The following is a 24,514-nucleotide window of genomic DNA, read 5'->3' as shown; positions in this document are numbered from 1 at the left end:
GTCACACAGTTGGTGTATTTCAGAAACTGCTGATCTACTGGGATTTTCCCAAGTTTGAGCAAATATTCCATCAGCTGAAGTTCTCTGGGTGAAAATGCCGTATAGCAGCAGAAGACCACACTGGGTTCCTCTGGTCAGCTAAAAACCATCGTCTGCTCTGATGAGTCTCAATTTCTTGATGGTAAGATGAGAACATGAACACATGGATGCAACCTTGGACTATTATAATCCCGTGCTAGTGTTGTTCCTAAATCCTCATAATAGTGTTCGTCCAGGATCAGCATTACAAGTAACCAATGACTTTGTCTGAACAGTCAGTCTGTGAAGGTTCTCAGTCATCCAGGTCATCGTAGTCTAAGGAGCTTGGAAAGAAAAGCACCTGGACTTCTTTGAGTTGCTTGAAGACGTTTCACCTCTCATCCGAGAAGCTTCTTCAGTTCTAAGGTCAAATGGTGGAGAGTCCCAGATTTAAGCCCTGTGGGAGTGTCCCTCGAGGGGGTCATTGACCTCCTATTGATCCTTGGCTGATTGTGTAGCTCACAATCAGCCAAGGTTTCAGGTGAGCTCATTGTGAAACCTAGCCCCACCCTATCATGTGATTTCCTGAGGTCAGATGGCCCAGGATGTGAGTGGGCATTAAGGCATCTGGGAAGGGATCTCAAAACTGGATTATAGATGACAGACAGTTGGTGTCATAAGCCACCGCCTCTGTTCAAAGATGGTTGTTCACAGTGGACATAGATGGCTTCTTTCACTCCTCTTTCAAACCATCTGTTTTCTCTGTCCAAAATCTGAACATTGGTGTCCTGAAAAGAGTGACCTTTGTCCTTTAGATGCAGATGGACAGCCGTGTCTTGTCCTGTCGAGGTGGCAAAATTTGACCTTAGAACTGAAAAAGCTTCTTGGATGAGAGGTGAAACGTCTTCAAGCAACTCAGAGAAGTCCAGACGCTTTTCTTTCCAAGCTCCTTAGACTTAGCAGTCAGTTAGCATTAGCAAAGAATTTGGCTAACGCTATTAAAACCTATCCTTAGCAAACTGACATGAGTAATGTAAATCTGGCTAACAGCAAACCTAATTTGATAATCTATTTATTTTATTAGATACATTGATAAAGAAAATAATCAAAATGATTACCATAAACAAAGGCATATCTTTTGTTTTTTCCATGCGGTGCAAAGCTATGACATCACAACAATGCGACTGGTCAGTTGCAACTATGTGTACCATTATCATGATACTGCAGGAACAACACCAACATGGCATGACGTTTGCGTAATTAGAAATTTCTGATCCAGACCTAGAGTTTTCAGAGCTACGTTTTCACTCACCACCTTATGCTTGATAAAAGTTTATTTCGGACTCATATTGGCCAAAGCACAGTGTTACATGAACAGAAAACATTTAACGTGTTACATAAACTAGGGGAAAAGTCCTTGAATGGTTAAGTGGGACATAATAAGCGGCACTTTTACGGCACTACAAAGTAAAAATGGATCTGTAGTGTGAGTGGAGCACTGTTGGCATTTATGTAATCTCTTTCAGACCTTTACAGTCATGGTTTTTATTGCCTCTTGAGTTATAAAGTCACAGTGCAGTACATGGACTCAGTTTTCAGACATCAAACGAATCAACAAAGCAGCATTCTCTACCGATAATTAACTCTAAAACATACTCAAGGGGGAAAAGAGGAATTTAGAACTAGAGTATTAAATGTATCTCCACATGTATAAATACATTAACAAGCAGTCAGAGCAGATTAAAATCCCTTTTAATAATCAAATGGGCATAATAAAAATGCTATTATCTAATACATTCAAACACCAAAAACAATAGTGCAAATATGAACACCCTGCACTAATAAAGTGTTCATATTTGGGGGCAGGGATGACTCAGCAGGTAGAGTGGTGGCCCCATGATCGAAGGCTGCCCACTGCTTCACAGAGTGAATGGGTTAAATGCAGAGAGGAATTTCCCCACGGGGATCATTAAAGTATACATTAATGCAAAGTAGCACAGTTCAATCTACAACAGCAGATCTCTCTCCAAGGCCAATGCTCTATTTTGCACTACATCGCTCCACTGTGGTCCATGAAAATTGGCTTGGTAATTTTTGACTAAGCAAAAAGAAAAGAAGTATTTCTGAGCATCTTCACTGGCAGGTTGCTCTCGTCCCTCTAGGTGGCACTGCTGCCTCACAATTTTCATCACGAGGAAGCCACAGGAAGTTTGTTTCTGCCACCAAAGCAGGCGTGTGCAGCAAATGTGGATGGAATTTTTTATTTATTTATTTATTTTTTTGGCAAATAAAAATGATTTTTCCTGTGTTGTCTCCACGAGTTGTTATTTTTACATTTACATTCATTCATTTCTGATCACATCTTCCTTTTGAGTCCAAAGAAAAGAAGAAAAGATTTAAAAAGACATCCCGAGTAATGCGAAGGATTAGCAGATGCTTTGCGTCACAGAAGAAGTTTTTTAAAAGATTATAAATTATAATGATTGCTGTGTCTCTCTTACCAAGTTTCACCTCATAACCAGACAGAGAATCACACTTTGTTTATTCGAGCGATTTAAAGGCCCGATAAGACGGAGACGCATGATTTAAACAAAACATCTGGGGAGCTCACTATCAGCTGGCTCCACTGACAGCACTCAGAGGAAATGGATGGTTTTAACATTACAAATAAAAACTGGAATCATTCAGTTGGTTAACTGTTTCCACACAGCGGGTCAAGACAGTTCAGCACAGCCACTGATCTGTCTCCAACACCTGATTATTCCCCAAGATGTAGATGAGTAAGAGAGATTATATTTTGCATCTTTGTAGTTTCAGACTTGATCAGCATCTCACTCTTGAACCTTCTGTGGACCCGATTTTAACAGATAATCAGCTGTGTCGAATCTTCATCCTGTATAGCTACGCTGTTCATAGTTTAATGGTGACCGTGTTATTGTGTTTCCTATACCACAGCGAAATCATTATTAGCACATCTGGGTTGTATTTCTTAATGTTTAGCTGTTCTCTTTTGTTTGCTTATAGTAGCCAAATGCAGGAGATGTATCCAGATTAATTCTGTTTAAAAAAATAGCTTCAGGGGGTGCAATAATTATCATTAAGAGCATATAATATAAAAAAACAACATGCTGTTTGTTTTCATGATTGCACTAATGGAAATGTTCGACTTCTATGTCTTTTTTTGAAGTTCTAATTTAAGTGTAGCAGAAGTTCTCAAAGTGAAACGGGTTCCTCTTCTGATCACGTACACAGTAACCTCATTTGTTGTATTCATTCTGCCTGTGGGCAAAAGTCAAATAAATATTGTTTTAATAGTTTTTAAGATCTCATTTACATTTGTGCAGTGAATTTGATGTTTTGTGCAGGCAATCAAAAGTTCATTAAAGTTCTATAAAAAGTGATCATTTGGAAAATAACAACTTGTCTGGTGATTGCAAACACAAGGGGATTCAAAATGTATATTTTTATACAAATATTTTTTGGACAGACTTCACTGAGTAGCAGTTTGATATAGCAGAGCTGAAGCTGAAGGTAATAGATAGCAACTGGAGTCCTCAGTCTGGCTGCCATTGGTTGGTGAAGCAAACGTTACAGTGAATTTGAAGAGCTTGAAAAAAGGGACTGATTGGCTGTCCGGGATGGTCCTCTCCTCTTGCCCTGTGAGAGCTTGGAGAGGCTCCAACCCCTGCTGTGACTCTGAATGGATGGATTTTGACAGCATGGCCAAACAGAACTGACAAACATAGCATCAAGGATAGCACATACAACCAAAGGGTTTGTGAGAGAACAGAGCTTCCTTACTTAACTTACTTCTTGAAAACATTAGATTCAGAAAAGAGCCCGAGGCCAAAGGTGTTATTAGACACACATTTTCCTCAGAAAAGTTTTTGGAAATCCAGACATTAGCTTTTGATATTCTTGTTCCAACAGGAGAAATCCTGCCTTTATGTCTTATCAGATCTGGAAAATTTGTTGGAGAGCTCTAGTAGCCAGATGGTTATAGCCCATGCCACAAGACTGTAATGGTCCTGGTTCAGTTATAGCTGAAGATATGCATCTCTCTCATTCTATATTATCTGTTACCTCTTAATTATCAGATTAAAAGTCCTCAGCATTTCAGTTAGAATCACTTTATAACCAAAATGTATTCTTCTGTCCATCTTCAGTGATTTGGATTTCATGGAGAGCCTCTATTTTGGGGGGCATCCCTGCCCATCCACTTAGATTAAAAGCCTTAGAAATAGTCCCAACTGCAGAAGAGAGCAGGAATTAGTGGATTAAAAAACTGAAACTTAATTAATTTAGCCAGGAAAAAAAGCATGAAAAGGAGTAGTTGGATGCAGGTGTGTTTGAAAGTTCCTTGCAAATACTTTTGTAGATATAATCAGGCTAACTTAACCAGAGCGCCACAGGGATGATGATGATGATGATGATGATGATGATGATGATAAAGTTAGTTATGCCCTGATTGCCTCTACAAAAAGCTGTGGGATTTTTCTGTTTGGATTATTGAGTTTTACAGACTCGTGACAGTTGACCATGTAACATTCATTTCCTTGCCATTTTGGACATCTGACAATCGTGGTGACAATATAGGATCGAGTAAATAAGCCCCCAGTTACACAGACCTAGAAACCAGTCCACAACCATCTGACAATCACCGTTTGTGAGGAAGAAATGTGCATCTTCTAAAGGTTTTCAAGTGATTGCTGGCAGTTTCTGACCGAATTATTGCTAAAGTCCCAGACACACCACCCAATTATCCCCAATGCACAGTCTTCCATAGCAACAGCTGGGCTGCTGAGAAAAATGTATATTCCTACCAGTTTGCAAAAAGCTCCTTGTGACTGGTTTGGCTGCATATTCTTGCAGTCATAGTTTAAATAGAAGTGACAAACATGTGCACAAAGTTGTCCAGTTACTCTCCGAGCTCAAGTAAAACAGCAAAAAGTGCAACACAAACCACAAATAAAAACTGTTTGCCGTCAAATTAAAAGTTGTGCCCTGTGAATCATGTTAGCTACAATCGCTGGGGCACCTTGAACTCTTTACAAGTTTTACTATCACAAGGCTAGTTGTTAGCAAGTATTTTCAGACAAAGATGAATAACTACAGGTAACCAAGGAAAGAGCAATCATTACTAGGCTGTGCAACCAATTTCATCCCCCAAGACCCAGCAACCTCCAACAACCACTGCCAACCATCCATCGCATCCAAAACGGTGGACAATGTGAGCATGACATCTATGAGAAACCTCAATTCCAATGTGAAAAATAAATCTTTATGATGCTCTTACTTTTGTTCAGTAGGAATCGCCACAAATGTATGCAGTTTTGTGATTTTGAATGCAATCAATTTGAATAAAACACAAATTTTATGCTACAGACCAACAACACCACAATGCCGATATCACCACCACTAAACTCCCGCCTCTGGTATTAAGACACTGAATGTCATCAACAATGTCTGAGACTTATTTAATGGCTTCTTCAACTTTCACCAGGGCATGCAACAAGGATAGTATTTACTAAACATTTCATGAAGATACTGATGTATGCTCAATCATCCAGGTATGGAAGTTAAAAGTTTGTCCAGATGAACAAAATCAACTTTCTGGGATTTCATGTAGAAGAAGAAAAGCATTGTATTAGGTCGTATTAACAACTTCTGGTATCTAACTTTTCAAAAAGCCCAATGACATTGTGTCAAGGAAATCCAGACTATAAAATGTAAATTTATTTTCTGACTCATTTCTGTGGCACTGTGCCCTAAATGAGATTTGTCAGTAGGAGGGAGGTATCACAGCTGAGCCTTTATGAGCTAATGAAGAGTAGAGCACTTTTTAAACCCTGAAGTTATAAAGTTTATAAACTCAACAGATTCTTAAAAATCTAATTAAAACTAAACTAATAAAATATAATGTTATAATAACTACATTCAAGTAAAACATTAAAAGTTCCAATAAAATCTAATCTCTATCTCCTCACTATCTGAAAAGTCATTATGAGCGCTAGCCTCCCTTACACAGTGGGAGTTTTACATCCTCCACAGAGACAAAGTGGCTTGTCAGCTCATTCTTCATTAATTATCATCAAGGAATTACCTATGTGTATTCTCGCCATCACATTTTAGATTCTTGTGTCATGAGACTTCCAAATTAATTTCAATCAACTCTGATGTGCTGCCTCTATAGATTCTCTGCCACTGTTATCTTCCAGACGGGCAGTTCAGTCTTCTGCAGAGTCTAAACATTTTCATCGCTGCTTTTACAGATTAAAAATTGCCTCAAAGCGCAACGATTAACTGACCAGGTCTGGCAATTCTCAAGGATTTACTCTGAGAGCTTCCTTCCGCTGAGTGATCAGAGATGTTCCCACATGAGCAGTTTATCACTAGCGTCACCTGGATGATCTGCTCAGTGTTTGCAGCAGCCTTGACCGTGTCACAGGCCTTGTAAAGCCCCGACACTGTATAATCCTACATGCTGTTACACAAAGAGGAGACAAGCTGCTCGTTCCAAACACACAGGCTGCAGGTAGGAGAAATGTAGCAAACATGTCATAAAGTTTAAGATGGCGACATTACTCCTTTCTGAATCTGATTTATGAGCGAACCAGCAGATGGTAAAATCAGGGTGGCTGGCTCGAGAGAGGTTTACCAAAGCATTTCGACAGAAAGGGCAAAAGGGTTCTCAGACTCTCTTCTAAACGACTGAAGTCTTTCCTGAAAACAAATCGAGTGTGTGCATGTACAAGTGTGTGTGTACAATGACTAAGCCAAGCCAGATGTTGGTGTCTGCTGAAGTTGGTGGCACTCATTATGCAGTCTAAGTTGCTTAAATTCTCCCTCTGCCTCTGTGTTAACCTAGAAACTGTAAGGTAATACCTAGTGTTTGGATTTGCTTGGAAGAAAGCCTTGTCAGCTTATGAAAGAGGGTTTTGTTGACAGCAACAACAAAAAAAACCCAACAAAGCATGCATTTGTTTCTCAACGTGTAGCTTTACTTGTCAGATGACCAGCCAACTCTGAAAGCCAGGAGTAGATTTAAATAGTTTCCTAGGTCGCTTATCAACGAGACAACAGCCAGTTCATTGAAGACAAACATGAGCTAAAGACAGTAAGGGTGAGCAGGAGATAAGTTTGAAGGGGAGGCTGAATTAAAGTTAGGTAGTTTTTGACTTGTTTTAATAGAGTTCACAATTTGCCCCCATTAAAAATCTATTTATTTGCCTAGTAAGTCAATTTTACAAGGTTAGAATTACCTGAAGTCAGATCCTGCAAGTTATGCAATTTTTCTGGGTATGCTAACATCGGCTGCTAATGCTGTGCCAATCAACCGGTTGCCAAGATTAGCTTACCAACATAAAATATTACTTGTTTTCATAAAGGAAATGACAATCCTTCATATTTATAACATCATTACAACTTCATTGTATATTTATGCTCAAACAGTGTAGCTTTAATGTCAAAAAATAATAATAATAATACAAAAAAGTCTGACGCTATTATTTAGCCAGCTAGCATTGGCATCACTACTGGCACTGTGAAAGCATCCTCTGCCTATTGATTGAAAACTGGATGGTTGTTGGATCCATTGAGCAGCACACCATCCAGGTACTGGTAATGCACTTTATGTGAGCGTAAAAGCACTTCTGCACTGTGTTTGTTGCTGTTGTTTTGAAATTGCCATACTTGTGGTTGCAACCTGTTTAGCGTAATGTTTGTTGTGTCTCCTAATTGCAAGAAGTTACTGAGCTTTATGTTTTTGTTTTAGGCGGGGTGGAGTTTGCATGTGTTTATCTCAGCCTTAGAGATACGGATGTTTGTTTGCTTCCTGTTATTTTTCTGTGACACTGCTTGGCTGGTGTTTAAAGAGTTTTTACAGTCCTCTGGTTTTGTTTTATTTGCTGTATTTGTGTTATTTATGTTTATGTTGTGCTGTTATTCTTGTGCTTGAAGTCAAATTGTTGAATTTTTATGTTTTTTGGGTTCTGATGGCTTTTTCATGCTAGTCATGCTCTGCTTTAGTTTTCTTGTTTATTTGAACTCACGTATCAATTAAGTAGGGTTAGTTTTGAATTCTTGGTCTTTATGAAGCTTCACTTCCTGTTTAGAGTTTATTCACAGTGTGTTTAGTTCCCTCAGGGTTTCCCTATCAGTTCCTCCTTCAGTCTGCACTTTTTATAGACCTAAAATGTTACTGATGTGTGTGAAAATGTAAATGTGTGAAAGTGTAAATGTTTGCCGTACTGACTTTTTAACGTGATGATACATCAGTGTTGTTTTTATTCCTCACTGCATTAGTTTCAGCCTCAGTACAATTCAGCCTGGGGTATTTTTCTACCAAATTCACTACAGAAGTCAGTGAACACAACTTAATAGAAAAAACACAGTCTTATGAAACCAAAAAGAATTGTGTTCTTTTTTTATAGTTTCATGGCTGACTTTAAAATTTTGTTTTAACCCATGAACCCTACTCTACCTGTTTTCATTTATCGATTCCCTACTCAGGACTGGAATTTGACATTTCAGCGGTGCTCATGTTTCACCTTGACATGATGTGGTTCAGAGAATCTTGGCAAACACTTGTTTACAGCATGACTAATCATGTAATCCCTCATATTATACACACATCAGCTACGAGGCCAGATGACTGTGCAGAGAGACACCAAAGAAAAGATGGAACAAGACATCAAGGATTCATATAAGCTGCATTTCGTGTGAAAACAACTGACTGTTTAGCAGTTACAAACCTCTCCAATTTGCCATATTTAATTATAGGTGCTATTTCCTTACACTGTATTGCCAAATGTATTCACTCACCCATCCAAATAATTGATTTCAGGTGTTCCAATCACATCCATGGCCACAGGTGTGTAAAAGAATTTCTCTCTCAGGAGCTCAGCAAATTCCATCATGGTACCGTGATAGGATGCTGTCTGTGCAACAAGTCCATTTGGGAAATTTCGTTGCTACTAAATATTCCACAGTCAGCTGTTAGTAGAATTATAACAAAGTGGAAGCGATTGGGAATGACAGCGGCTCAGCCACGACTCTGCAGAGTCAGTCACTACAGACCGCCAAACTTCACGTGGCCTTCACATTACCTCAAGAACAGTGTGTAGAGAGCTTCATAGAATGGATTTCTATGGCTGAGCAGCTGCATCCAAGCCTTACATCATCAAGCGCGATGCAAAGCATTGGATGCAGTGGTGCAAAGCACACTGCCAGTGGACTCTAGATTAGTGGGGGTGTGTTCTCTGGAGTGATGAATCACACTTCTCAGTCAGGCAGTCCAATGGACGAGTCTAGGTTTGGCAATACTTGTCTGACTACATTGTGCCAAGTGTAAATTTTGGTGGCAAGGTGAATACGCTGCAGGGTTGTTTTTCAGGAGATGTGCTTGGTCTTTTAGTTCCAGTGAAAGTAACCATGACATTTTGGACAGTTTTATTGCCCCACGTTTGTGAGAACAGTTTGGGGTTGACCCCTTCCTGTTCCAACATGACTGCGCACCAGTGCACAAAGCAAGGTCCATAAAGACGTGGATGAGTGAGTTTGGTGTGGAAGAACTTGACTGGCCTGCACAGAGCCCTGACCTCAATGCGTTATAACACCTTTGGGATGAATTGACTGTGAGCCAGGCTTTCTCGTCCAACATCAGTGTCTGACCTCACAAAGGCTCTTCTGGAAGAATGGTCAAAAATTTCCACAAAGTTGTGGAAAGACTTCCAAGAAGAGTTGAAGGTGTTATAGCTGCAAAGGGTAGGCCAACCTTATGCATTAAGTATGGGATGTCACTCAAGTTCATATGCATGTGAGTATAGTCTACTCTGAATACAGCATCACCTCTGTCTTGCGAGTCTGTTAAGCCAACTTCATTAGTCAGAGTCAGTTGTCCTCATTAGCTTCTATGACCTCACTGTGCACCGTGTCTGCTACCTAAGCATACATGATGTTCTGCTGCAGAGCATACCAACCGTATACACACACACAGCACCCTGCTTAACTTATTGTGGTATGCGCAGAGTCATTTGTATGGATGCATTCTGTAAGATAGTGAATCTGTAAGCTCCTGCCGGAGAAAGCAATTAACCTCACGGACCACCGGGGAGTTGATACGAGTGAGGGAGCATCTCTTCGCCGTTTAAATATACACCAGAGGGGCTCGCGCGCTCACATTCAGCCAACCTATTATTCATCATCAGCGCATTAAATGGCCTCTTCATGAAGACAGCAAGACAGGCCTCACTCCCTTTTACATATACTTGTGTATACTCCCCCCCCACACACACATTCACTTCCACAGCCAGGCTGACTGATCCCCATGGCTCTGGAGTTTCAGATTGACCTTGACGCAGAAATGATTAAGGTCAGCTAAAGAACAAGAAAATTAAATGCTGCATTCCTGGTGATCTGGGAATTTACCAGACACTGGAGGGAACTATGCACAGCCCTTGCCAAGTCTGGAAAAGGGAGATAGAGAATGTCCAGCCTGATTATTTTCGGTGCCAGTATAGGTTTTGCCTAGCCACAATATCCAATAGAAACAAGTTTCGTAAATTATACTGCAGAATAGCTATTTTCTTTTTAAGTGTTTTTTTTTCCTTGATAGAACTAAATCTATCCAGTGACATTTAAAGAAAAAATTCAATTTAAAGGAGCTCGGTGGTGAACTTTTTCCTTTTTTGTCAGACTGCAAAACTTTTCACAAGCTGTTCAATATGAATCTCACTGTGGCTACTGACCTGCCAGCTCATTCCCTCATGCATCAGTAACCTCTCTAATGAGGTGAGAAACACCAGCACAGATGGACGAAGGAGGGGGAGGAAACTGCAACAGATGAGTGGATGCATAAAAGAGGAGGATGATGGAGAATTCGTGATGAAATGAAGACTGAGAGACAGCCAGTCAACGATATAGATGCAGCAGATCTGTCCTTGAGTGCATGGAAGTTACACAGTGGGCTTTATGTTAGACTAAACTATGTCACAGAACAGCAGAAGCAGAGTTAAAGTCATAATTTGCTTGAAACTTCATTGATTTTAGACAATCCAACTTAGCTGGTTTGATACCTGACAGACATCTACCAAACTAGTCAGCATCTACCTGTCTCTGAAAGCACTGGTGCCATAACACATACTTCTTGTCTTTCAGTTTTATCATTCCCGACCATAAAATTCTTTCTTCTTGATTCTTTTTTGTCATTATGCTCACTGGCTAAACGTCTCTCACCCACAAGTCACTATGACTTTTTCCATCTATTAAAATAAGGTGTCCTATACAATTCTGAAGTAAAAGGAGCCAATGTGTACATTAAAACGTATGCTTCACAATCCCAAACAGCAATTTAAATACCTCTCAGAGGGCATATTATCTGGAATGTCACCATAGCAGAAAGATGTAGACCTATACACTTCAGTTTCCTGTCTAAAGGATTGCATCCGTCAGTGCACAAAGTTTAAAAAAACAGAGAAATTTAAAAGATTTACATCATGGAAAGATCTATAAGAAAATGCAAAGTGAGCTACAGTCATCTGGCAGGTGTACTGTATAATAAAAAAAAGTGTTTTTAATGACTATAACTCAAGTGTCTGGTAAAAACTTTACAATGAAGACATTTCAGGCTTTGCGGTGGATTTAATTTCCCCATTTTGACTATTTGCTTTGATTAATTCTCAAAAGAAACGAAAAATCTGGATGTAAAACATCAACAACACCGATACAAATTTTCTTCACACCCCATAAATCCACCATAGCGCACTAGTGTAACGCACTTTGTGGAGGTTTACAGTGTCTAACGTGACCACATGGTCTAAACATTTCCCCGTAGATGAGAGACCTTGGCTCATACAGTGACATCCGCTTCTGATTAAAGCAAGCCTGTCTCCGGCTTTGTCCTTTTTAAGTCAACATCGGAGCAGACTGGGGCCAGGTTTCGGTTAGGAGGGTGTTCACCTCGACTACAAATCACTGTGACTGATGTGTCTATTGAACTGACACCATGTTGTATTTTTGCTCCAAACATACACAAATGATGCTGATTCACATCCAGAATATTAAGCTAAACACTATGTAAACACGAGAAGGGGTAATATTAGACTTTGCCGGATGGCTTGGTTGCTGCAACACTGCTGCTTTTCGAATAATCAGTGATTTTTGTCAAAGTAGCTCGCATGTCATCGACTGAGCGAACCACAAACACAAAAACCCTTGGAAAGCAAATAAACTCACAACAGATGCATTGTGGTGATAAATGATGTCTCTCTGTTTAGCCACAAAAATACTGGCATGCAAGTCTGCAGCCCATTAAAAGGCATAGCACCTTTTATGTTGTTGAAATGACAACATTTATGAATTTTACCATTTTTTTATTCTTTTGATAGATTAACCAAACTCCCTTCTAAGTTTCCTGCAGCTTTAGACAGCTTTATACCATCCTGCTTCTCAGCTGCCTGTTCAGGCTGTAATGTTACAATTTTTGTTCATATTTATTGCTTCTGCATCAGAGTTTCCAGGAGTGAAAAGTTCTGAACGTAGCGGAGCGTTTAACAGATGAACAATTGCTTTGCCTAGAATTACGTCACGTCTCTGAACACACATCAGCTGCAAGATCAAAACCAGCTAAACTGCCTGCCTAATAGTAAATAGGTCCCTCTTGTGCTGCCAAAACAGTTCTGACAAAACAGTTGGGGCATGAATGGGAGAATTCTGGGGGTTTTAGACTGGGACTTGGGGAGTTAGGGCTCTTTGAAGTGTGTCTCCTGTCATTCCTAAACAGTTTTGTGGTGTGGAGGGGCGTACTTGTCCTGCTTGGGGAGACCACTGTTGTCAGAATGGCATTGCCTTGGTCAGTGTGCTTGTTCTGCACCAATGTTTGGGTGGGTGGCAGCCCAAATCATGAGCAAACATCCACATAAATGCCAGGACCGAAGGTTTCCGAGCAGAACGGTACTTTGTAACACTTTATCAGAGTTATTTACCTGTCAGTGGTTTTACTGTTTTTCTACCCGCTTCTTCTTCTTAAGTGCTGTGCCAAATGGCGATTGTGTTACTCCAAGATGCTCTAAACAGTTTGGTGGGGGGTTTTTTTCATTCAGTCTTTCATTCTGTCAATAATGGTTTGTTTTCTTCTGCCTCTTCTTCTTTTCCCTTCGATTTTTCCAGATGCAACATCATATTCCAATCCTGCTCTTCTTCAAAGAATCTTGCTTGTTTCTCTCTGATATTTTTATATACTGATCTTTGGTGTTTACTCAGTCCCGATCCCTGTAAATTCTAATTAAGACCCTCAATTGCTAATACTTGCTAATTAAGACTAGCATTTGGTCGATATGTATAAATATAATATTGTTTGTTGGTCATATGCAGAGCCTGCACACAGCTTTGCAGATCTTCATCTACATGTTGCAGCAGTTTGCTGTAACCAGGGGCAGTGACAAAAAAAGAATGTATGGAACAGCCAGTCAAATGCAAAACATTTAAAAATGCCTTAATTTGGTCTAGTCCATCACTCCCGCAAAGCCCCATATTTAAGCACAAACTAGAAAAAAATACTTCAAATTGAACGTGAATTTAATTTTCTTTATTTTGTCACAATTTTATGTTAAAAAGTTTTTTGCAATGTGTGCTCAAATATGGAACTTAGACAATGTTTGATGTATTTCTCCCAAATTACAGATCCTGGTTAATTTTGATGGTAAAAAAAATAATACCAGTGAAAATTTTAGGCTTTTATCAGTAATACTCTTTGGGATATCCATGTTCAAACATCGCACTTAGATTTCAACTCCACTGATGGAGCATTTCTCAAAGACTCTATCTTGAAATCAGTTTAATATATGGGGCTAAAATTTCACAGCACTCATTATAAATGTTCAAATTTGCTGCCAAAGAATTTTTGTGCAAGTCAGAGATGGTTGAGCAGAAGGCTTGGTTGACTGGAGATGACCCATGACCAAAATCATTCACTCTGCATAGTCACAGACCTACACAGGCAGACAGTTCAGCCCCTAGTACTTACGATGTGATTACTTTATTCATTATTAGCCTCTTTCTACTGCCACCAATTACACAAAAAAGAAAAAAACTTTTATTTTAAAAATATAAATGTAGTTTAACCTGAACCTTTCACCATTTGATATTGACGTTGTTTTTTTGTGTGTGTCTTGATCTGTTTTAATTACAGCTTATTTATTTATTTATTTTAGATTCAGCCTTGCTGGGGGTTAGCAAACAATATGATAATATTGTATTAATGATCACAGAATTGATATCCAAGTCACATAATTCCTCTAATAAAGGAAAAAATGCCTGCTGCGCATAGACTGTGGTGCAGGTAGTTCCTAAACTGTTGGCCAAACTTCATATTTAAGTGCTACTGTGATGGATCACCTTTGGGCATTAAGTCTCACAACAATCACTGTGCCATCTCCCACAATCTGGACTCTTGATGAATGTAAGCCTATAGTCTTAGTTTTTTAACTCCTATCCATTCAAGGGGAAAAAATCTGCCTCTTTACTTGATTTAGCAGCTTCCCCAGCTAATCGCTAAATTTCTCTGCCTTCCATTTGGTCCAGAAAGGTACCATAAAGTGGGTTTGTCAGAGCTTTTTATCCATCGACCCCTGGAAGTTGATTGAAGGGGAATTTTTTAGCGCTACAGTGAAAACAAAACCACAAAAACACAATTCTATGAGGAACAAAAATAAGCAATATAGGGAACAAGAGTTTCATCACTTCGTACTTTTTTAATTCATTGCTAATATAGAACTGGAAGAGCTTTAAAGTTTGGGTTTTTTAATACACACACATAGCTCTCTCTCCTTTGTGTTTTCCCTTTCCTGTTCTGTTTCTCTGTCCCTGTTTCTCTCTCTGATGTCTCTGAAACTCTTCATGTGCCGAGAGTCTCATTTGATCTACAGCGTCAAACATCTGGAGCAGTGCTGCACCAAAACACCTGTTTCCAATTCAGGCAGCCGACAGAAACATTTGATTGTTTCTCGCATGCAGACTCCCCCTCACCCTCACCCCTGTCTCTTGCTCTCTCCCTTCTTTGACTCATAGGCTATTTGTTAAATTTAAGCCAAAGAACTTAAAGAAGGCCTTCTATAGGTGGAATAGATGGAAGAATAATATGAAGTTGATTAAGACCAATTGTGAGGAAAATACAGTGTATGATTTTCCAGGTATTTTGGCACCTTTGCTGCCGAATAAGGCTGCTTTAAAAATAGTTTCAGTATGTTTGAGGTTGAGCTGAGTGAACACTGTCAAAAGGTCAAACTTTTACCCGCCAATTTAATGGAAATTGATAGCTGTTCACTGTGAAATGTTGATTGTCATGATACGTGGTTCCAAAATATAAAATCACTCTCGGGATGATAGAATAAAGGTCACATTAGAGGTCCAATGATGTGGCTACACAGGAATCCTTAGAGGCACATTACGCATACACATATACTACAATGATCCAATAACTCTGTAAAATACCTTTCTCGTCTGGTGAGGATTAGCAGTGAAACTGTTTTTCATCCACAAGTCGATATTTTTGGAATAAAGCCAGCAAAGTAACAGGTTTTTTTTTCAAAAGAAAAAAGAAATTCCTTTTATGGCAAAATATATGTATATTTTATTTGGTGTTGAACCAGAATACTGTAAATACACTGACGTTCCACAAGAAGCTTGCAGGGAGTCTAAAAGCACCTCAAAAGTATCACCGCGTGCAAAGAAGTGAGAAAAAAGGTGAAGAATTTCAGCGGCGCCTTTGCTGCCAGCTCTCTGAAACACTTAATTATGCCTAATTGTTCAGAGGACAGAACACACACAGAGGCAATTAGGAGGGATATGCATGGGCAGCTCTTTACAGAGGAACAGCGTTTAGGCAAAAGAATAACAAAGGAAGATGTTTGCATATTCCATAATACTACGCAAAACTATATGTGTACAAGCAGACACTATCACTACATGTCTACTCAGTGCTTTACTCCATACTATACATATTTTTACTGTTTTATCATACCTGACAACTCATATGCATTCCACAGCAGAATACAAAGGTCCTGCTTCATAAAATAAATACCAAAAACAACATTTTTTTTTAAATCCCTGCTCTTTTAAATGGTACTACAATAGATTTGGTGAGACTAGTTTTTATATATTTCAGCAAATTACCATATTTTGAAAGGAAGTTAGATGAGAACAATGATAGCATTCTCATATCGGTGTGTTATCTATGAAATTAGCTTAGTTTAGCTACACACAGAGAATGAAACAGAGGGAAACAGCTGGCTTGGTTTTGAGCAGTAGTTTAAAAAAAAACAGCCTGCCAGTATTGTCAAAGCTCAACGATTTACAAGTTAAATTGTGTTTGTTTAATCTGTACAACAAAAAAGCAGAGCCGTCAAGGGCTGAAAAAAATGAAGCTACTGTAGAAGTGCCAGAAACTCCAGGTCCTCAAATTAGCCTCGAGGCTAGCTTCAACTCCCTACTTAAAACACATATTCACAGTAGAGATGTTCACAGCCTGATGCAAAAACTGGTTTTCTTTGATGTCCTTTAAACAGACTAATAACATCCTAAGTTGGTGCCCCTTCATGATATCTGTGTAATGCTGACTGAATTGCTACAGGTGAATGCCAACACAGGCAGCTGTAGCTATTAGCTGTTTATCTCTGCTAGCTAGAAGGGACTGAACCAGACTTCTCCACCACAATGGTGCCAAGACGCTAAAAAAAGACTACGAAACAAGAGGTAAAAAGTTCAGTTGATGATGTCAAGGTGACTACATCCATCTTAACAGTCTCAGCAAAAGCTAATGTGTAATTTAGCTGCTTTATGAGGGATTATTTCCTAACTCTGAGCATTTGCCAAGTGATTTTGACTAGTGAGTTCAACAAGCCAAGAAGCTACCAATCAAAGCCAAGAACATACACCTCCCCAGCCTGCATTTTAGTTGGAACTGAAGTGTATTTATATGCTTCCAGGTTTTCTGTGCTAGCCTAGAGCACTGCCAAAATGTGGGTACCCTACGACGCAATGCTGTGACTTAACACATTTGATAGGTTAAAGGTGTTACAGTTTCTGTATCTGTGAGGATGCAAAGGTTCACCTGGCTAGAATGCCTAAAGTGCTTGAAATAAAGGCAACATGACTTCTTTCTGATGAAAGAAGACATGTTACCTTTCATCCAAGTGGCTTAGTCGGTTCTAAAAACTGATGGAGAGTCACAGATATTTAACTGCTGCAGTTGTGGTCCTATGGGCTGCTGAACCCCCCCCATCACTAACTTGTTACAGATAGAGATAATGGATGACAGGTAAAACCTCATTCATGAGCTAGTTCACTTCAAGCACTTAAGACTACCATGACCTCGACGACTGAGAACCTACACAGACATATTGTGTATAAATTCTATAAATTTTGTTATTAGACACTGAATGCAAGGTTCTGTGTGGATATCTGCTTTTCAGCTAGTCCACAGAGACATTACACTACAAGAGATAAACTACAAATGCAACTACACGTGCTTCAGCTGGACTTCAAAGAACTACACTCTAACTGGAATCACTACTGAATATAATAAGGTTATGCCTTGTAGACACAGATGGATGAAGCAGGGAATGTTCCTTGGGTTAAATGCTGATTTGTATTAGAGATGCTAATAAATTTCCATACTATTGGCTAAAACCAGGTCACCTGTTTCCCCTGTTTGCAGTTTTTGTGCTAACTAATCACTAGGTTTGCACTGGTCCACTCATGAAACTGTCCTCCAGAAAATGGTTCACTGCATTTCCCAAAATGTTAAAATACTGCTTTAACAACCTCATAATTCAATACAAAAAGGTTTAATACAATATGGATGTTAAGTATTAATATATACATATTAAATGATTCATATGCAAAAGTAGACATGCCAATGTGTGTGTACATACGCACAGACATACATAAGCACCATTTCCAAGTATGCACACCATTTACACATACAGACACACACACACTCACACATTCAGACATTTGATGTAGAATTGGTCACTGCTCAACCAGCCGAAGTACTTCAAGCAAAAAGCAGTACTTTTAGCATCTAAGTGTTACACCCTACAAAAAAAATAATCATAAACGTATATACAGGTGCAGAAATATACATTAAAGATAATGTGAGAGGATATGTGGAAAAGAAGACTACATTTTATCAGCCCGTATTCGTCCTTTGGTGAATTTTGAAACTGCTCTGCAATTCAACATGTGCAAAACTGTCTTTTTCCACAAAATGTACTGATGAGAAAAGCTCAGCCCCTTCTTGGATCACACTGCCACCCAGAGAATTGAAATGTTAGTGCCGCCCTCGTGTGCTATCTGGTTAATTCGTCCACGGATACAGTCCAGCGTGACGTACAGAGCCGTGCCATTCTGGACCTGAAATGAGGCTCTCAGCCCTACACTGGCCCACTCGCTTCCTTCAGGCATAGATCCTGACACCTGCTGAGCCACAGGACCAGCCTGCTTGCCCTGACCCCCTACCCGCTGCAGAGTGAGTTTAACTATATTACAAGAGTGGATCAGCTTGAGGTTGAGAGCTATGTTCACTGTTCCTTTCTCGCGGAATATAAAGTTCTTCCGGCTGTTTGGCTCCCCAGAGCGGGCCAAGTGGACCTGCGGTGTATCTGGGCTGATCTGCTGGAACAATAGAGGTTTATTCCTCACCGCTCCAAAGGGAAGACCGGTCCTGGACACAGTAGCTGTAAAGGCTGACGACACTGCTGAAGGAATCCAGATGAGACTCAAAATACTGATTCCAGTGCTGTCCCCAAAATAGCGGACGTTGCACTGAGACGGGGATGTGATCTCGAAGTTGAGCATGTCTCCACTGTCCACGCTCACAGCACCAGAGAGTGTAATGGAAGTGTCCCTGTAATTAACACCAGTCTTAAAATTCTGCATCACCTCTTGGCCAGTTCCGTTGCGGTTAATATAGGCAATCAAGGAGAAACCCTCTCGAATGCAGGTGTGCCCCATGGAGTAAAACGCTTGCTGAAGGACAAACTTGACCACTCCGCGCTCGGTGAAGCGCACCCCACGGTTGTCATGAGTCAGGCTGATCATGTAGGGGTCTGAAACTGAGGTTATGCGGAAAGTTGGGCGGTAGCTGGTCTGGTAGTGCATCAGTAGGGACATCTGAGCTGTCATAGCTACAGCACCAGTATCATGAGACAACCAGAGCAGACTCAAAGAGGGCCCTGCGGCATCGTACACGTGAAGATCTTTGCTCTGATTGCAGTGTTGATTTGGACTCCTCAACAGCAGTGTGAAGGTGTGGTTAGGCTCCACCTCCACCCCGGTACTGACGCTGACCCCCTGGAAATACTTCCCATCCGGTTGTTCGATGCGAACACCGCTGAGGTCCTTACCCTCCTCTTCCTGGCTCCCATTTAGCCTCATCCCCAACTGGAGGAAGTTCCTGCAACTGTGCTTAATTGCAAAGTTATGATCCAACCACACCAGCCCGTGCTGCTGGAAGGTCAACTGGCCCAACTGGTTGGACAGCAAATCGCTTTTTTCTTTGCTTCGTATGTTTAGCTGAAGCCCAGGAAAGATGTGGGTGCCAGATGACCTGGCGGGGGGAACTGCCACATTCGCCATCCAAGACTCAGAGAGCCGGGTCTCCGAAAGCTGGCCACAGATGGTGTCACTGACTGCTGTACAGGGAACGGTAACAGGCTCTCCATCACAGTCAGAGCAGGCTTGGCACTCCTGCAGCTCCTGGTTGTAGAAATATTCATGACCGCACAAGCCCATTATTGCATCTCTCTCAGAAATGCCCAGACACCTGAATCCCCCTGCAAAATAAAAAGGCCCAAACAGGCTCTGACAGCTGCATAGACACAAAGCTCAGTAAAGTGTGGCTGTTTTCTCAGTGCAAATAAAGTTTTAGATAAAGTGGTGGAAAAAGTTTTTATAACAGAGAAAAAATAAGGAATAAAGGCTCATTAATTATCAGCAAAATAGGCATTGCAAACTCACCTGGAGTATTAAGGCACTTCACCCGCTCTCCACAAATATTTGGTAATTCAAGGCATTCGTCTCTGTCCTGCAAGTCATGCAAATTAAAAGTATCACCATGAGTGTATCCTGTACAACAATAACTGGGTTTAACTGATGCATTCTGTGAAGCATTTAAACTTGATCAGGAAATAAATGAGATGAGCGATCTAGGCTCAAAAGTATAAGCATTCTCACCTCCACATCAGCTATGTTTGGATTTTGGCGTATGCTGGCATATGCTTGGAAACCACTAACTGGAAACCACCACGTGAAACCTCAACTAGCTAAAACCGCTTCACACTTTTTTTTTTTTGTTTGTTTCCATTTTTTTCCTGTTTTGCTCTCGGTTTGTTTCAACACATCGGATGACGGCATACCTGGCACATTCTGTCCGCAGTTGGAGAGCACTGCGAGATGAGGAAGAAACCTGGTGGACACATGGTGCACTTTTCACACCGAGGTGGGTCCTTTTGAAAGTCACAGTACTCCTCTGATCCACAGGGTGAAGGGCATCCCAGGAGAGGCTGAGGAAAGTGAGCCTCCCCGACCACATCCATCACCTTAGAGTTGATGTCCACTTTGTGGACGGCGTAGGATTTCTGCAGGTGGCTGCGGGCTTGGCTTTGCAGTCCAGCCAGCTGGCTCTCGAAGTAGCTCTGCAGCTCACCCTTCAGGCCCTGGAAGGAAACCTGTTTGAAGGTGTCTGAGAGAAGACCGTACTGGGCCTTCACCACATCCATTTGCTCATACATTCGCTGCTGCTGCTGCAGGATCTCACGCTGCTGCGACAGCAGGGCCTCCTGTTGGTCAGCGAGCTTCTGCTGCAGATCGCGGATGATAATCTGCTGGGCTCTCAGGGCCTCCACAAGCTTCTCCTGCCCCTTGGACAGCTGGAGGTGCAAGATGAGGGCATCTTCTGAAGGAACTTCATTCTCCCCTGTCATGAAATAAATGCACAGTGAAGGGAAAGAAAAACAGGGAGAAGAAATCGATTAGATGTTGTTAAGCCTTGTACTGAGGTGTGACTTCTCCAAACAGTGCCGACAGTAAGTGTGAACAGCCTGTGACTCCAGCTGCATAGCCAGCCACTGGCAAGTGTAGCCTACTAAAAGCTTCCTGTATGGAGCCACATCAAAGCATTCAAAATTTTCTGGGCAATTGACTCTGAGACATTTTTCCAGTCCAGCTACTCTTTGCCCTGCAGGTATCTTTTCTTTTCTTTCTTTCCTTTTTGTGGGGGGAGGCTGAAGGTCAACAAAGTTGTCCTTTGTCTCCAGAACACTCTTGTGTTGATTATTGGTGAGAGATTGTAAGTCAGTAAAGAGTAGCATGCATTTGTGTTATTTATAGACGCACAGCTTTTAGTAATGACATATCACTTTTAAGGAAATTGTCAAGAGTCACAGTGTGCACAGTCTGGATATTTTTTTTGTTCCTGGCATGCAGGAGCTTATAATATAATGTAAAATAAATAAAAACGTTCTTGATTTGAATGCTGGATGAGAATTTTGATGAACATAGCAGACCTGGCTTGATATCACATGTGAGCTGGACACCTAAAGGCGCTGCGCCAAGTTCCGACGATGGATATTCAAACTCCGGAAAATCCCCCAGAAACTGCGAGGCTCTGTCCGACAGATGTACAGGAGGCACGCTCTCCTCTGAACCGGCCAGACATCCTTCTCCCACACAAGCCACTGCTCGAGCTTTTGGCCGTATCCTCAGTGGCAGTCTGCACTCGATCCCTTTACAGTCTCGGGTGTCATTGCTGGGTTGAAATTGTTTCACATGAACAGCGCACTCCGCATCGGTGCATCCTGCAGGTAAAACTTCAGGCGCACTCCTCCGAGTGCTGCCGTCGCTGTGCCGCCCGCGCAGTAGCAGCTGGGCACCTGGAAAAGTCTCCGATGCCGCTCTTGGAGAGCTCGGGTACACGCGGTGTTGGCTGGCGGCTACATGAGCCGTTTTCCCCTGCGTTGACGGGTTAAACTGCCGCGGGGGTCTGGAAGATCGGCTCCCTGGACAGTGCGCCCCGGTGCACGGTCTTGGATCACCGGTGTCTCCGCCATAGCAGTGCGTCCCCCGGCAAATCTCCGCTACAGCTTGCGCGGCGTTGTGCAGCGATACCCAGGAGAGTTGCAGCAACAGCAGAGATGTCAGTAAAAGCATTTTCGCATCTAATATGTGGGCTTACTCTGCCTGCAAAAGAAGGAAACGCGAGGTAAGAGTCCCAAATGGAAAACCTGGAGGAAAAAATCTCAAAGGTGATAACTCAAGCCATCACTGATCTCCTTCTCGATTAAAGCCACCTCTCACACAACTGAAACAAACTTTACAGACTTGGCAGCTCATCTGTGCACATTACCTTCAGCTCCAGGGTTTGGTGAGGCTGGTTTTTCCCGACCGTCACAAAGGAGTAAAAACACTGGACTCACGCATTACTGCCGTCTCTCTCCATGCCTGACCCACTCTGAGGGCTTCGGCACTACAATGTCAGTGTATGTGGCATTCCTGAGACTTAATTAGCATCAGGTTTCCCCAGCTACAAATTAACCCTTCACCCTCTCCTCTCCCTTGAGTTCCCCTCTGAAGTAAAAGGTTTTGAAAGAACAAGAATAAAATAACATTTTTGATGCCTGAAACTGAAACATCCCTAATTTCAAACTGAAACATAAACAAAAGGGAAAAAAATGACATGTATTTTAATTGTAACTCATCTTTTCACTTTTCACTTTGCTCACTGTTGACTTTTCTTTGACCCTGTGGCCCTCTGAGTTGCAAAAACATACAGTACTTTTTGTTTAGCACACCCTGAATGTTGAGACAGCTGCTGGTCCTCGACCCAGCGTCCTCCGTGCTTCAGCACTGGCCTTGTCAACCCTTTTTATAGACAAAGCGAGCAGAGGTCAAACTTTTGTTGAAGAGACCTATGGCAGAAGTCAGGAATGTGAAAAACACATCTGGTTTTTGGACTCGCTCCCAATTCCTCTCCTTTTTTTGTTTTTAGTGCTTCTGCACAAGCACATAAGGTTATCTGAGGATGATGTTTGCATGGATGTGATTAGTTAAGCAGTTCTGATATTACTGTCTTATTCAAAGGTTCAGGAGCCAAATGAATAGATTCAAAAGTTGTATGATCATATTTAACTGAATAACTCAAGATTTAGCCAAATTTCGGAATATTTAAAGCAGAATGCTGGATATTTTACAGCATCATGGGTACAGACTCTTAGAAATGTCCATGTTTTCGTTTACATCACTCATTTATACGTTTTGTGATTATTGTTTCAGGGTTTCTGAGGTGTTATTTTGGGTTAAGACTTTGATTGTTGTGGACATGTTTGTGTGGATGTGGTTTCCAGTGTTTGTGTGACTGACAGCAGAGTTAGGGTTTAGCAAAGGAAAGGGGCCACCATGAATGAGGCTCCTGTAGCGATTAATCACATCCAGCCACCGTTTCTATTCAGGGTGGCTGTTAAAAATGTTGAATCCAAAAGATTTCCTGTACCCATCTGGTGCAAAGAGGCGAGGAGCTGAGGCGAGGCAGAACTCAAGAAAGACAAGTAGCTGCGTCCAGAGTGCAACTTTTCATCTTCAAAGTAAAGACGAAAGGTTACTAACTTACTCGCTAATGACGGCCAATCAAATGGCAGTAATTTACTGTAAAGCTTGTATTCTATAACACACAGCAGTGTAAATTTGATTAAAGACATCACACTGTACAATTAAACAGTTTAATGCTGGTAAAAATGTATCTTTTGATTTTATTATAACATAATCAAGGCTTTTTCTCTTTTAATTTTGTCTTTCCATGTCACATATTGAGCGTTTTTGCTCACATTTTCGACTCAGCCAGTCACAGCAGTCATCCTAGCCCATGTTAACAATAGCAAACCTCATTGTACTCATTTATTGGCCTCAGATGGCAAATAAATTCAGCCAAGCAGAACAAGGAGGACTGTATCAGGAATCCATTTGTATGTTCTTGCATATACATTCAAAAACATCCAGCTAGCAGTTGCTTGTTATCCCGGTGCAAACTTGCGGTGTTGATTATTGCACCACAAAGAGGGAGTGGGGAAAATAACTGCAGGTTGGCAGGTTTACACCTCCCACTGATTTCAGTCATGTTTGGCATGTACAGTACAGCAAAGAACAAACAGAGGGCACTAAAAGACTCCTGTACGCATCACTTTTCACATCATCTCAGTGACAGTTTCTCCTCTGCAGCACTACATATGGTTTTGCAAGGTGCCCACTGGTTTTGTCATTATCACCCCATTTCCTTTTAGTGCTCAGGCACAAGAAATGTATCTCGAGGTGTGTTGGAGCGCTCAGAATGCAAACTAATGGCTAAAAAGAATGCTCCACACCTCACACCTTACCATATGCAGTTCTGCAACTTTCAAGCCAACAGACTTTTCTTTGTGCAGTAGAACTCAAGGCTCGACACTGCAGA

The 24,514-nt window shown here is 41.2% G+C and overlaps 1 protein-coding gene across 1 annotated transcript; it reads right to left on the bottom strand.

Moving 5' to 3' along the window:
• Window positions 1-14,201: 14,201 nt before the first annotated feature.
• On the bottom strand, window positions 14,202-22,564 carry si:ch211-37e10.2. The gene is made up of 5 exons (XM_031745784.2): window positions 22,421-22,564; window positions 21,582-22,254; window positions 20,433-20,992; window positions 20,035-20,101; window positions 14,202-19,850 (listed from the first exon to the last, which is right to left on the bottom strand). The coding sequence occupies exons 2-5, from the start codon at window positions 22,222-22,224 to the stop codon at window positions 18,319-18,321; spliced, it is 2,802 nt and encodes a 933-aa protein (XP_031601644.2). The 5' UTR covers window positions 22,225-22,254; window positions 22,421-22,564; the 3' UTR covers window positions 14,202-18,318.
• Between the last annotated feature and the right edge of the window lie 1,950 nt (window positions 22,565-24,514).

This window comes from Oreochromis aureus, linkage group 9 (genome assembly GCF_013358895.1).
Source record: "Oreochromis aureus strain Israel breed Guangdong linkage group 9, ZZ_aureus, whole genome shotgun sequence".
NCBI lineage: Eukaryota > Metazoa > Chordata > Actinopteri > Cichliformes > Cichlidae > Oreochromis > Oreochromis aureus.
This window is presented reverse-complemented; position numbering and strand designations above follow the sequence as displayed.

Excerpts from the sequence above, each read along its gene's own strand:
- si:ch211-37e10.2 (XM_031745784.2), bottom strand. The coding sequence starts at position 22,224 with ATGCTTTTACTGACATCTCTGCTGTTGCTGCAACTCTCCTGGGTATCG. Across the intron at positions 20,102-20,432 it reads CTGCGGACAGAATGTGCCAG|GACAGAGACGAATGCCTTGA; the intron begins GTATGCCGTCAT and ends CATGACTTGCAG. Across the intron at positions 19,851-20,034 it reads GAAGTGCCTTAATACTCCAG|GGGGATTCAGGTGTCTGGGC; the intron begins GTGAGTTTGCAA and ends TTTATTTTGCAG.